This window comes from Pipistrellus kuhlii, unplaced genomic scaffold, assembly GCF_014108245.1.
Source record: "Pipistrellus kuhlii isolate mPipKuh1 unplaced genomic scaffold, mPipKuh1.p scaffold_m20_p_10, whole genome shotgun sequence".
Classification (NCBI taxonomy): domain Eukaryota; kingdom Metazoa; phylum Chordata; class Mammalia; order Chiroptera; family Vespertilionidae; genus Pipistrellus; species Pipistrellus kuhlii.
The window spans coordinates 16,858,222-16,873,068 of record NW_023425405.1 but is presented as its reverse complement, the minus strand read 5'-3'; the positions used below and the strand labels follow the sequence as shown (position 1 = coordinate 16,873,068).

Below are 14,847 nucleotides of genomic sequence, written 5' to 3'. Positions count from 1 at the left end.
TTCCTCTGCTGACTTCTGTGTATAAGATGCCCCTCCATTTTTAGTCTAACGATTTTAGAAATAGTATCTTATTCACAGAAAAATACAGTAACTCAAAGTTCACACAGGTCAGAGTGCGAGGCAAGAGAAGAGATGAAGACTTAGGGATTTGCCTAACATATTGCTCCTTGAGATTTGTTTCCATCATTGTTAGGTATAAAGTTGTATTTCTAAAGGTCACAAAATAAAATGAACAGAAAAACAATGGTATTGTTAAATGTATGAAGATTTTCTTCTGATTTTAAACCAACTCTATTTGCTATTTCTAAATGTTAGTCCCAAAATTACATTTATTGAACACTATTATTACCCTCATTTTAATTAGAAAACTGAACATCCTTATGAGTATTGTGAAGTAAGTCAGTTTGCCAAAGGTGACACAAAATAAGTAAGGGTTGGGTCCTCTATTCAAAACTAATCAATCTGGTTCCAGAGTCTGTTCTGAACCTTTATACTATATGGCAATAAGCATGATAAAGTAGTTTGGCTTAATAAATAGTAGTCTTTATATATGTATAATCTTTCCAATAAGAGTTTTATTGGACCTTGCTATGGTCATGTGTGTATATCTGGATTATTAGGGTTGAAGCATAATTCCCCTGGTGTCTGTGCCTCGAGGTACTAGAGACTAATTCTGGGAAGAACAGACTGGCTTCACTAGACCAGTCTTGAAGCTTCAAATCTTTTTAAAGAACAAATGAACATAAAATATTAAAAATGCAATTGTACGGAACAGTTGGGTTTGCTGTGCCCTATGGCACCAAACTGAAATCCTAGTCGTGGAACATAACTGCTCTCAGAAAGATGAATAAAGTTTTCCCCCAACACACATTAAAGTTTTTCCCTCCACAGAAATTATACATAGTATTGACATGCTCAATACAGTAAGTATTAAAAATGTCCTTGCACACAGGAATTAGTTTATTTCATCTTTCTTTTTTTTCTCCTTCTTCCTTCATTATTTTATTTTCTTACTATATCCTAGCAGTCTTAGGAGCCCAAGAGATGCTGACAGCTCAGAAGAGAAGGAGAGAAAGAAAAGAAAGAGGAGAGAGAACTAGACAGTTCTACTGGAGACTTTCAGGTGAGCAAGATGCCTTCCAAGTTTTTCTGTTGTTTTTACTTTTTCCCTTTTATGGTGTGCAGGAACGTCCTGATCCCATCAGCAATACAGGACTCTTAACTCTTCCTTCACAATCTCACTCTGGGATTCCAGTCCTCTGACGCCTCCTTCCCCCTCTTCTCCTCCCCCCACCCCTAGGCCCCTGGTTGCCGGCCCAGATACCGCGCCTGCGCACACAGGCGGCTCCGCCAGGGCCCCGGGGCGGGGTCCCAGAGCGCTCGGAGGGGAAAAAGGAAGAGGAAGTTGTGGGAGGGCCCTGGCTGGGGGAGTGAACCGGAAGTGCAAGCGCCCGGGCTGCTCCTCGGCCAGGCGGAACCTGCTCTGTCGGGCCCGGTGGCTGCAAAAGAACTTTCTCCCGCCCCAACTGTCGCCTGGGCCAAGCGCCTCGCCCTCCTGGCAAGCCTCCCCCGCCGGCTCCGCTCTCCGCTCGGCGCGGCCCGGCTCCCTCTCGCCCGGCAGGACCCGCTCGCTCCCGCCGCCGCCACCGCCTCGCCTGCTGCCCGGCCCGGCGGCCCGCCCCGCTGTAGTGATGTGCGACAAGGAGTTCATGTGGGCCCTGAAGAACGGGGACCTGGACGAGGTGAAGGACTACGTGGCCAAGGTGAGCGGGCGGCTGGCGGCGGCGGGATGGAGCGGAGGCTGGGGGAGCCGCGGGGAGCGGGGCCGGCGGAGGCGGGGGGCGGGCGGAGGCGGCCCCGGGGAGAGGCCTGCGGGGGGCGCCGTACCTGGAAGGAGGGTCGGGATCGATCGCGGGGGCGCGTTCCGTGTCAGGTAGCGGCTGGGGCTGCACCCAGGGGCGCCCCTGCTTGCCTGGCCCTTGGGGGAGGGGAGGCGTGGTAACGGGCGCCTATCTCCCTCCCCCGTGAGCGCTGACCACTCGAGTCCGGCCCAGTCTCTCTTCCCGGCCAGAGTTGTGACTTCAGTGTGTCTTTGAATGAAGTAAGTCTCCATCTTGAACCTGCCCTTGACTGAATGAAGTGACTCAGTGATTAGAATCAGAGGAACTTTTTTTTTTTTTTTAAGCCGTGGGCCGTTAATGAGTGTAACGTATTCAGTGACCGTGACAAAAAAAAAAAAAAAAAAAAAAAAAAAAAAAAAACAAAAAAAACAAAAAAAAAAAAAAAACGGCGGGGGGAGGGGAACGAGAGGGCGGGGGGGAAGTGGGGTACCAGAAATAGCAATGGTTAAACTTAAGAAATTCGGTATCACTTCACCCTCGAGTCTACACTTTGGGTGTGGCCTTTTCCTCTCTCTCTCTCTCTCTCTCTCTCTCTCTCTCTCTCTCTCTCTCTCTCTTCCCCCCCCCCCCCCCCTCCCCTACAGCAAATACTTCATTTGCTTCAAGTGGGGAGTTTTCAGCAGCGTTGAAGGTAATCTAAATAGCTTTCGCACAAGCACGTTCACTTGATTCTTTCTTCCGGATTCCGCCTGAAATGCTTACACGTGTGGTAGCAACGCAGTTTTAACCACAGTGTGCTTGAGGGTGGTGAAATCGTGATGAGGACAGTTCATCTCAAAACTAAACTCAAAATACAAAAACAGAATCCACTTTGTGGGAGATGGGTATGATTCTAAGCTGGCCTGTCGTTGGACCTTAAAATTGTGCCTTTTCGCTATGAGAGAACTTACACACGTGATTCTGGTAGGATGAGCATTGAGGAAGAAATCTTCTAAAACAAAATGTATTTAATTTTATTCCTTTAACCGTGGAGGGCGTCTCGCTCACCTGAAAGTGAGAACCCCGTCCAGGTTTTAGTTCTTCAGGGGGTGTGTCCACTGACTGATGGGGTGCTGTGTTTTGCTTCAGAGATCTGTTAGGAAGCAAGTCAGTAGAGGCAGAGTTTCTTCTACTTGTAGGCTTGTGCAAGGTAAACGACTGATAGTTTTTACTCTCTCTACCACTGCAATTCGGCCTTTTTGCATGCAACTTAGTTGTTGTTTGCAGTGGGTTTTTAGGATACTGTTCACCACCTTCTCAGGTAGTAGCAGTCTGAAACCTGACTTACTGGATATTTCAGTGTAAATTTAAAGGGGAGAAATTACTTGGAACACTTTAGTCTGTGGTGCCCTTTCCAGTGGCGGATACTGCAGTACTCTGGAAGTGAGTGAGCTTTCGTGTTTGTGGTGTTACTGTGGAACCTTGAAATAAGAAAAGTTGATAAGTACTGAGCTTACACTTACAAAAACTAACACAATTTATGTAGTGTCTTCCCGACACTTTGTTTTTTATTATCATCCTTGTCAACTTTGTGAAGTAAAGGCCTTTCATTAGTTCCATTGTACAGATAAGATTACTGAGATGCTGGGTACTTAAGGAAAAAAAAATTCAAAGTTGCAGAGATGAATGATGCAGCTAGAACTGCTGACTCCAAACGTAGCCTCTTTGACTGCTCCCTGCATTCTCTCATTTTCTAAAGTGTAGTTGCAAAGCATCTGATACCAAGATTTCTAGAAGGACATTCCCAAGGTCCATGTCCAGGAAGATAACTTGTACAGAGTTGTCAATCACACAAACACACTTATGAAAAAATAAGATTCATTTATTTTCAGTTTTTTAAATTAGGTCATTATGTTCAGTTTGATTTTGGCTTTTTCCTAATGTACATTACTGCCTATCATTAACAAAAAAGATGTGCACAAAAAGGAATAGACATTCAAAGAAAAGTAAAAGGAAGTATTAAGAACTTTTTATCCAAAAAAGTTGGACTGTAATGTAATCCTATAAAACAGATCATTGAGCTTTTTCCTTTCTTAGTTTTTGTTTTGTTTTTCCCCCATATGGTTTTACTGACTTCAGAGAGAGGGAGAGAAAGATAGAAACATCAATGATGAGGGAGAATCACTGATAAGCTGCCTCTTGCATACCTCCTTCTGGGGACTGAGACCATAACCCGGGCATGTGCCCTGACCTAATAAGCAAACCATGATTTCCTCATCTGGTTCATGGGTCGATGCTCAACCACTGAGCCATACCAGCCAGGCATCCTTTCTTAGTTTTTATTAACTTGAGTCTCTTAAAATATTTCTTGCTTTGTTAGTGAAAAATAACAAAAAACAACCCAAACCCAACTTGTAGGAATCTCTTTCATGTTCCGCGTGGAAAGGGTTCTGGTTCTGGAGAAGGGCCACACACAAATGAAAAGAGACTTGAAGAAATTCTATTTGGCGATATGGGGGACCAGGCGGTAATCCAACTCTAGTGGGAGAACTCTCTGCTCAGGCCTTGCCATCCCTTTTATTGAATCTTTGGGGGAAACATCTTAGGCAAGATAAATAAAAATTTACATGTAGCCCTTTGGCAGGAAATAATAGAAACTTACATGGGACAAACAAGGTTGAGGCTGCTTCAGCTAACAATGTCTCAACTAAAGAAAGGGTGAGTGGTTAGAGCAATTAAGGTTGTTGACCAGCCTTCCTGGCTTCCTGTCAGCATCTCTCTTTTAGTGAAACTGATTTGTTTCTGGCACTAATAGAGTTTTTACTGACTGAGCTTCCTTACTGTACCTATTCACGCTCAAGTCCTTAGAACAGGGGTGGGGAACCTTTTTTTTCTGCCAAGGGCCATATGGATATTTATAACATCATTTGTGAGCCATACAAAATTATCAACCTAGAAATTAGCCTGCTGTATTTGGTCAAACGTTTAATTAACTCACATTATCCTAATGCCTTGGCAGGGCCAGACCAAATGATTTCTTTGGTCTTACCTGCGGGAGGGTACCTTAGAACATGGTTTCTCCTGCCCAGAGCCTTCCCCCTTGCTTATTCATTGACTCACCCTTTTTATCCACCAATTAGTGAACACTTGTTACCATTTTCTGAGTTTATGTAAGTTCTATGCAAAGGAATTATATTTTTAAAAGTTGAACTTGTCTAATTTTTCTCCTGAGGGGTTGAGCCTTTAAAATACTCTCCTGTGTTCTCTTGTGAAGATCTCATTATTAAGTGAAATATTTTAATAGGCTCCCTTTTTTAAACTGATATATTTTTTAAATCAATAATTGTATTTTTCTACCTGCTTCTGACTTTTACACAGAAATATAAAGTATGGATAGGCAAAAGTTGTTGGTTTGGGTGAGTTCCTGAACTCTCAAAAATCAGTTCAGAATTCCCAAACCATTGAAAACTGTATAGTTCTAAATGGAAAAAGAAAAACAGCATATAAAGAAAACTCCCTATTAAATGTTCATCGGTAACATTAAAACAATACCTGAAACATTTTGGCTTTTTGATTGACCCTTTCAAAGACCATATTTAACTTATTGGTCCGAGGGACTTTGATGGTAAAGAAGTTAGACACAGTGCTTCTGAAACTTAAGTGTCTTTATTCAGCAGACTATGTGGAAAAGCTATCATACTTTAAAAGTAGTATACAAGTAATAAGTAACATCCAACACAAAATTTAGTTTATCCAATTGGGAGAGGACTGAAAGCTAACAATAATAGATATTCATAGCCCTATTTTCAATTTATATGCTTCCTCTGAGGGACATTTTTGCCTTCATCTTCCATTTCTGCCCTTATGTTAATTTCTCCCATTGGAATTAATTCAGCTCTTACCTGAGCTCCAGAATGGATAGTTCTGTTTGATAAATTCCAAATTGAGGGTTCATTTTCTCTTCAAAAATTATTTCTGTGGGCTCCATTTTAACAAATGGCATCATGACCTCACCATTTGTCCAAACTAGAAATGGGGGGTATTTTCCCAAATTTCTGAGCGGTATCAAGACTACCTTCGTAGACTCTCTCATTCTCTCCTTATTCCCCATCCTTATTGCTACCATTTTTATATTAGTTGTTGCCTCTTTCTTGCCTGGACGCTATTTTCCTTGACTAATTTTTCCCTCCTTCCAGGTCAATTCGAATGTTTTAGCTGGAGAGCTCTCTACAGTGCAAATCTGGGCATGTTATCTTTTCAGTCCCTTAAAATACTTTTGTGATTCCCACCCCCTCCCCCCATCTTTTTTTTTTTTAATGGTCAACTCCTCCTTAGTTTGGCATACTTGGCTGTTCCAATCTGGCCTGTTCCTGCCTCTCTACACTCTGCTCCAGACTCTGCCATGGTGTTTCTTGTACTGTATATTTGCAGTCATCCTCCTTGACTAAGTCTGCTCACCTCAATTCCTAACCCCCAACCTGGTGAGCTTCTGTTTATCCTCTTAGCTTAAATATCACCTCTTCCAGAAAATATTTTGACTTCTAATGATGTGCTGCTGCTTTTAGTGTTTCACTTATCAAATTGCTATGATTTTGTCTGCATGTCTGTTTTCAATTAGGCTCTAGCTTCTGGAGGGTAGATGTTACATTCTTTTTCATGTCTGTATCCCCAGTATAGTGCCAAGGAATTTCACACATTAAAAGCATATGTTCCAAGGATGAAATTCTTCTTATTCGTTACTTAGCTACAGTTATAACATACTTCATTATAATGTTATATAATGATAATTACCATTGACAGGATGACTTATGTTGCCAGGTACTATAAAGTGCTCTGCAAGATTTTTACCTAAGTTTTTATTTGCTTATTACCACAGCATTTCAACATAGGTAATAATATTCCTATTTTAAGGATGAGGAGATTTAAGGGTTGAATTTAGAGAAATTAAGTAACTTAACAAGGTCACTAAGTAAGTAGCACAACTGGGATTTAAACCATGAGCTGTCTGAATTTACAGCCCTTATATTTTTCATCATATCAGTCTATCTTGAAATGATTATCTGATTTCTTAGCTCACAGAAGGTTAGAATCAGCACATTAAAAAAATGAAAAGAGCTTACAAGAGGCAGGCACAAGTTATCTCTGACTATGAATGAAAAGTAGAAAAATGGCCATAATTAAACACTTTTTAATGTAACTATGCTAATAAAAGGTTAATATGCTAATTAGACCAGGTCAACTGGCCATCTTCCAGATGTCCAACTTCCTTCTGGACAAAGCCACAGTGGTGGGGGCTGAGGAGTCAGAGGTGGTTAGGGGCTATCAGTTTGGCAGGGGAGGGCAGTTGGGGGCCATCAGGCCAGCATAGGTGGTTAGGGATGATCAGATAGGCAGGCAAGCAGTTAGGAGCCAGTGGTCCCAGATTGTGAGAGGGATGTCCTACTGCCGGTTTAGGCCCCTCAGGGGTCTTGGATTGGAGAGGGTGCAAGCTGGGCTGAGGAACTTCCTCCCACCACACACACACTAATTTTGTGCACTGGGCCTCTAGTTTGAAAATAATTAGCATAGAAACAACAGCTCTGTAAACTTTAAATCTCATCAGAGGCTCATGATGTTTCTATAAAGAGACTATTTGATAGCTTATGGGAACTTTTGTATTTATAGTCATTCATAATTTATTGTTATAGTTTGTAATTGTGATTCTATACATTACAGAAAAAGTCAAATTGTGTCTATTTGTCTTAGAAACAATACACTATTGTGACATGTTCAGAATGTTTTAAATTAAATAGCACTCTTTGAAAAAAGTATCGTCTTAAATTTTTATCTATTTGAGCACTGTGGTATTATGCACAGGTATAATGCCATCTATCATATCAACCATAGCATGATCCCATTTTAGAGATGAAGAGACTGAGACAAAGATTAAAATAACTTGCCTGAGGTCATAAAGCTCTTGAGTAGTGAAGCAGAGATTTTATTTTATTTTTACTTATTTTTAATTTCTTTATTGATTATATCACATATTTGTCCTCATCCCCCCATTCCCATCCCCAACCCCTCCTTATTCATGCCCCCACCCCCCTATTGCCCTTGACCACTAGTTAGGCTCATATGTATGCACACAAGTCCTTTGGTTGATCTCTCCCTTTTATCTCCATCCTCCCTCTGAAGTCCAACAGTCTGACCCATGCCTCCTTGTCTCCGGGTCTGTTCTTGTTCATCAGTCCATGTTCATCATTTTCCCCTAGATGAGTGAGATCATGTCCTACTGGAAATACACTTATAAGAACCGAAAATGAGACAAACAATAATGGTTTAGAAGCAGAGATTTTAACTCAGTCTCTCTGACTATTCAGTAATGCTAGGTAACTCAGGTATTGTTATATAATTGCTATTACACATGTGTTAAAAAAAATGCAGGATGGTAATTATCCATTGAGACTAGTTAGAGGTGAGCTTTGTGAAAGATTTTGAGGCTCTAGCTCGCTTACAGGTGAATGCTTATGAGTTGTATTGATAAGTAATTCCAGATAATCTCCATTAAGTCTGATATATGTACTCTTGTTTATAATGTGCTTCTATTTCACTTGCTGTGAAATACTATACATCAGGTCTCTAACTTCCCTCTCCGTGGTTTCCTTTCCCTCTCCAACCCCCATTCTAATTACATCCGCCTTTGACACTGATAGGTTTGAAAAGCAACAAGTGTGTACCCTTTGAAAGGATAGGATCTCTTGAACCTGAGTAAAGTGTCAACTCTAATCTTTAGAAATTGCAAGATTTATTGGGATCACTTATCATTTCCTAATAAAATAAGCAATTTAAAAGGGGTCCTGATTCAATCTATTTTGCAGATAATAGTTTTATAAAATTTCCCTTTTTTCTTTGAATATAAAATAAAGGCTTTTTTTTTTTTTATATTGGAAGGCAAATGTTCACTCAGATGTCATAGGCTATTTATATTGTTTTTCTTTGAGATTTTATTTTTTCCTTTGAGATTTTTAAACATTATCCTTACACTAGTACAGACAGTTAAAAGTGTAATAAAGCTGATTTATATTACAAATATAACTTATGCTTATTAATTAAAAGATAAAGCTGAATTAAATAAAGTGAAACTTGCCCATTCTCCTTACCCAGATATCTTTCTTTAAAATATAAAATAGGTATTTTTAAGACATGTAAAAGAAGATAAAAATTGGCCCATGACTTAGTTAATTCCTAGTAATTTTAAAAGATGAAATTAAATTAATTTAAATACAGATTAGAAAATGCAACACCTATGATTCTATTGCCCAGTCCCTGTGAACAAAGCAAGCCATTCTTAACAGGTTGGCAAAATTAATTTCAGGAAAAGATAGAAAATTCACTTATTCTTTTCTCTATTTAAAAAATTCTGTGCATATTTCTGCACTTTTGCTTTTTTAAAATGCCTTAATAATACATCTTAAGTTGCATATTGAAATTTATCTGCCACCTCCTATCTATTATTTATTAAAATATATTTTTATTGATTTCAAAGAGAAAGAGAGATAAAAAACATCTCGTATCTATAGAAAAGCCTAAGCAACCGGCCAACCTTTCGACCAGCCAACCTGTAGCTATGATACGCACTGACCACCAGGGGCAGACGCTCAGGAGCTTCCAAGCTGCAGTGACTTGGCAGCTGTGGTTCTTAGGTGATGCACCCAGAACCAGAGAGGAGGGAGCCGGGTTCTGGGGTGTGTCACCCGAGAACCATCCTCTCAATGCACGGAGTGATGCCCAATCAGTTAAGCCATACCAGCCAAGGCATATGTCTTTTGTTCTTAATGGCTGTTTTTTGTTTGTTTGTTTTTAAATGCATGTACAGATGTGGATCATTTGTTTCCATTTAAATATGTGAACAGTGCCTGTCAATAGTCTCTGAGAATTCAGAGACTCTCCCCCAATAATATTCCAACAGATCTTGGCTTAAGATAGTGTTGGTGGTGGGACATTGTCTTTTGGTAGGTGGAGGGTTTCCCAGCATTTGAAATCCCTCCCTGTGTTTGAGGAGTTCTGTGGTGCATAGGGAACTGGTACATACATTTCATGAACCTTGGTGAAATGCAAGGCCTGGCTCCTACCATAGCAAAGCCAAAGAGGGCAAATGAATGGCTTTCTCCTGCCTACACTTAGAAATGGACCCCTAACCCAAGCATGGCTAATTGGGTGCTTTTATCTGGAGCTAAATACAAAAACTCAAGCACAGTAAAGGATGTAGTGGCTGCAATAAGACATTATTTCCAAAAACAGAAGTAGTGGGGTGCCCATTGTGGCATCGCTTCTGTGCCCACGTCATTCTTGTGACAGATTTTGATTTTCTTTTAAACCTCCTTGGTCTTACTCATTTACTGAGTCTAGTTCTTCAACCTTCCCAGCAATTTAGAGAGCTACTTTTAATATCTGGGGGGGGGGGGGGGTGTATTACATTTCTGTTCATCAATATGAATTGGTTACTATTCTTGTACTTAAGAACTCCATATTAATTTTTTAAAAAATATTTTTACTGATTTTAGAGAGGAAGAGAGAGGGAGAGATAAGAAACTTCAGTGAGAGAGAATTATTGATCGGCTGCCTCTTGCACTCCCCACACTGGGGATTGAGCCCGCAACCCAGGCATGTGCCCTTGACCAGAATCAAACTTGAGACCCTTCAGTCCATAGGCCGATGCTCTATCCACTGAGCCAAACTGGCCAGGGCCCATATTAATTTTTTCCTAACTCCCCTGTGAGCTTTTAGAATATATAAATTAGTTTTGTATTCCCAATATTTATCACATTGTCTCTTATCTGCCATATAGTTTAGTTAAATTTAGGTTCAGTGGTATTTCTAGGAATTAACTCCTTTTGTTGTTTACAGTATTTTACTATATGCCTTTTTGTAACAAATGTTCTTAGTATAAATGATGTCATTGAGTTTTATTCAACTTTTCCAATAGTTGTAGAATAAGTTTTAACAATAGTTGTATAAATAGTAACACCAGCTTTCAGTTAAAATGGCCAACATTTTAGAATTCTTTTTTTTTTTTTTTTCCAGTTGTCAAATGGTCTTTAATTTGAAATCTTTTCCTTTGTAGTTCCTAACTAGCTGGGCATTCCACTGCACCATTGTTGATGTCACCTTTGATATGATGAGGAGTGAGGGTGGTGGCCATCAACATTGCAGTCCCCCAAGGAGCAATCCTCAGGATCTCTTTAATGATTGCAGAAAGTTCTCTAGCTAAAGATCAGTGTCTTTTGGCAGTTCTTTGATGGTCAGGGCAGAGACAGAAGTACTACCTTAGTCTGGACCTGCCTGTTCTGAATGATGAGTTTCACTGTAATAATCAGATCCTTACAATCACTGATTGCATTGGCAGTGTCATCACCAACCTCTTGGAGACAGCCTAGGGGCTCCCGAGAGCCAGGACAGACATGGCACTGACTTCCCTACCAGTGCACCTCAGATATATGACTTTGATCTCTCGGGGCCCAACTTCTGTGGCATGGTGGAAGTGGCTGGTGTCGATGAACCTGGATTCATGACCAAAGAAAAGTTGCACCTAAGCCGTCCCAAGCTGAGGGCTCATTTTAGAATTCCAGTTAACAGTTTACTATATAATGTCAGTAAAAGTAAAGATGGTTTTTATGCTTGTTCCTTTGTGAAGAATAAGAATCATCAGTGCTTTTTATTGTTACTAATGGATAAATATTAAAATGGATAAATACTCAATGCCACATTACCTATAACAGTATCAAAGAATGTGGAGCCCTAGCCAGTTTGGCTCATTGGGTAGAGTGTCGGCCCTAGGACTGAAGGGTCGTGGGTTCTATTCCAGTCAAGGGCATGTACTTTGGTCCATGGTTGCAGGTTCGATCACAGCCCTAGTCCCATGATTAGGGTGATGCAGGAGGCAACCAGTCGATGTGTCACTTTCACATCATTTCTCTGTGTCTCTCCCCCTCCCTTCCACTCTCTAAAAACCAATGAGAAAATATCCTCATCGAGTGGGAGGATTAACCATGTGATCATCAACCCAGTCCAACTGAAAGCATTCTACAATAGCTGCAAACTTAGAAAATACCTTTGTTATTTTAAAGCAGTGGTTCTCAACCTTTCTAATGCCGTGACCCTTTAATACAGTTCCTCATGTTGTGGTGACCCCCAAACAAAATTATTTTTGTTGCTACTTCATAACTGTAATTTTGCTACTGTTTAATAAATTGTAACATGAATATTTGTGTTTTCTGATAGTCTTGGGCTCTACAACAGCGGTTTGTAACCCACAGGTTGAGAACCACTAGCAGGGTCACCTAAGACCATCAAAAATACATTACAATTCATAAAAGGAGCAAAATTACAGTTATGAAGTAGCAACGAAAATAAGTTTATGGTTGGGGATCACCACAATATAAGGAACTGTACTAAAGGGTCACGGCATTAGAAAGGTTGAGAACCACTGTTTTAAAGCCTTCTGTAGAATAGTAATTATACTTTCACTTCAGATTCCACTAGGCTTGGGATTGACTCCTAACCCTACCACTTAACTAACTAGCTTTAGCCAAGTTAATTATCAAACCTCAGCTTTCTCATCTGCAAATGGGGATTGCATCAGTGTCCATTCACGTCTTACCTAATTTTTAAAAGAGATAGTAGATGTAAAATCCACAAAGCAGTGCCCAACACATTATATTCTAACTGTAAATATTTGCCATTTTTGTTGTTTTTTATGTAGATCCTTTTCCTCAAAGAGGTGAATAGTTGTGACAGAGGCTATATGGCTTTGTGAGCCATGTCTGCTATTGTGCTAAAGCAGTCATAGATGCTATATAAACAAATGAGCATATCTGTGTTCAGTAACACTTGATTTAAAAACAAAACCAAAAAACAAAAAAACAAAAAAACCCGAAACCGGTTTGGCTCACTGGTAGAACGTAGGTCTGTGGACGGAAAGGTCCTGGGTTCGATTCCGGTCAGGAGCATGTACATTAGTTGCGGGCACATCCCCGGTAGGGGGTGTGCAAGAGGCAGCTGGTTGATGTTTCTCTCTCATCTTCTCTCTCATCGATGTTTCTAGCTCTCTTATCTCTCTCCCTTCCTCTCTGTAAAAAGTCAATAAAATATATATATTTTTAAAAAATCTACACATTTCAAATATTAAATAATGAAATAAAAAAAATTAAAAAAAAAAACACACAGTAGGCTGGATTTGGCCAGTGGGTCCTTGTTTGCTCAGTTCTGTATAACATTGAAGTTGTAAAAACCGTGTTATCTAATTTCTTTTTCCCTTGAGTTCTTGAGATAAAAAATAATTTAAATTTTATGAGCAAATACAAAACTTACTTTCGGGATCAGCATTTCCAAAAGTCTGATTCAGAAACTTATATGGTTAAAAGAGAGTGAACTGTCATAAAAAGCCATGTGTGGATAGGGAAGAGAAAGAGAGAGGTTGAATGAAGATCTCTTTAAAAAAAGCATAAAATCTCTACAGTAAATTTGAAACTTAGGGAAGGATGCCTAGATTATTTCGAAGTTAGGAATTGTTCCAGAATTTTTCTTTCCCCAGCCCTAGTGTCAGTCCTGAAACTCAGCTTGATTTTCAACTCCAGAAGTGAAAGAGGAGGCAGTTAACACAGTTTTCACTGGTTCATTAATAATTCATTCACCTAATATCATTTGAGCACCTACCATGCCTTCCACTGTATTCAGTAGCCATGGAAATACAATAATGAATAATTCTGAGAATAAGTTTTTTAAGTAGGTTCAGTTAAAGGGTGTATATAGCAAACAAGATAGTTGTATGGGTTCTGAATAAATCATTTCCCTATTTAATAGATGGCATGAATAAAACTTAGAAGCAGCTATACTGCTGTGTTAAGAAAACACACAACTAAAAGAATAGACTAAATGAACAAATAAAACTGATGAGCAGAAATAGATCCAGAGACATAGAAGCATCGAACAGACTGTCAAACCTCAGAGGGAAGGCAGGGGAGAGGTGTAAGGTCAACCAAAAGATTTGTATGCATACTTGTAAGTATAACCCGTGGACCCAGACAGCAGGGTGAGGGCATGTGCTGGGGGTGGGAGTAGCCAGGGAGAGGTCAATGGGGGGGAAAGGGAGACATACATAATTTAAACAATAAAGAATTTAATTTAAAAAAAGAATAGACTATTTGTAAAAGCCAAGAAGAATCACAATTGGTTGCAGCATACAGGAGAATCAACACCAAATCAAATTCAGATGAAATTTTTATATTTATTTTTAATATATTTTTATTTATTTCATAGAGGAAAGGAGTTGGAGAGAGAAATATCAATGATAAGAGAGAGAAGTATTAATTGGCTGCCTCCTGCATGCCCCCTACTGAGGATCAAGTCCACAATCCAGTCTTGTGCCCTAACCGAATCGAACCATGACCTCCAGGTTCGTAAGTCAACGCTCAACCACTTAGCCATACCAACCAGGCAGAAATTTTAATAGAGAAGTCAATGCCAAATAAAATTCCAAATGAAAGATAATGAAAATTGAGTGCTTTCTTATTGAGTGATCTTTGAGTATTTACTCTATGCCAGATATGGCCCTACATATAAATTAATATACATATAGACATGCATATAATTTAATTCTCAAAACTACCCTGGTCAGTTTTCTATTTTATGGTTAGGGAAATAGAAATTAACTTGCCTGAGGTCCTATAGCTAAGAAGTAGAAAGACAGGACTTGATCTGACTCATTCCAGAACTGTGTTACATTCTGTATTCAGTCATTTGCATGGAAATGTTTCAGAACCACAAATGAAATACCAGATTTAAAAAAATAGAAGATTAGCTTTAACCAGTTTGGCTCAGTGGATAGAGCGTCGACCTGCAGAAGGGTCCCAGGTTTGATTCCTGTCAAGGGCATGTACCTTAGTTGAGGCACATCCCCAGTAGGGGGTGTGCAAGAGGCAGCTGGTCGATGTTTCTCTCTCATAGATGTTTCTGTCTTTCTCTCTTCCTCTCTGTAAAAAATGAATAA

At 39.8% G+C, this 14,847-nt stretch overlaps 1 protein-coding gene across 1 annotated transcript in view; it reads left to right on the top strand.

Moving 5' to 3' along the window:
* The first annotated feature begins 1,412 nt into the window (after positions 1 to 1,412).
* The window catches only part of MTPN (myotrophin), a 43,698-nt gene continuing 30,263 nt past the window's right edge, over positions 1,413 to 14,847 (top strand). Inside the window, exon 1 of the mRNA XM_036427901.2 lies at positions 1,413 to 1,763. Within this exon, the coding sequence (XP_036283794.1) occupies positions 1,692 to 1,763 (72 nt within the window). The 5' untranslated portion in view covers positions 1,413 to 1,691. The remainder of the gene's footprint in view (positions 1,764 to 14,847) is intronic.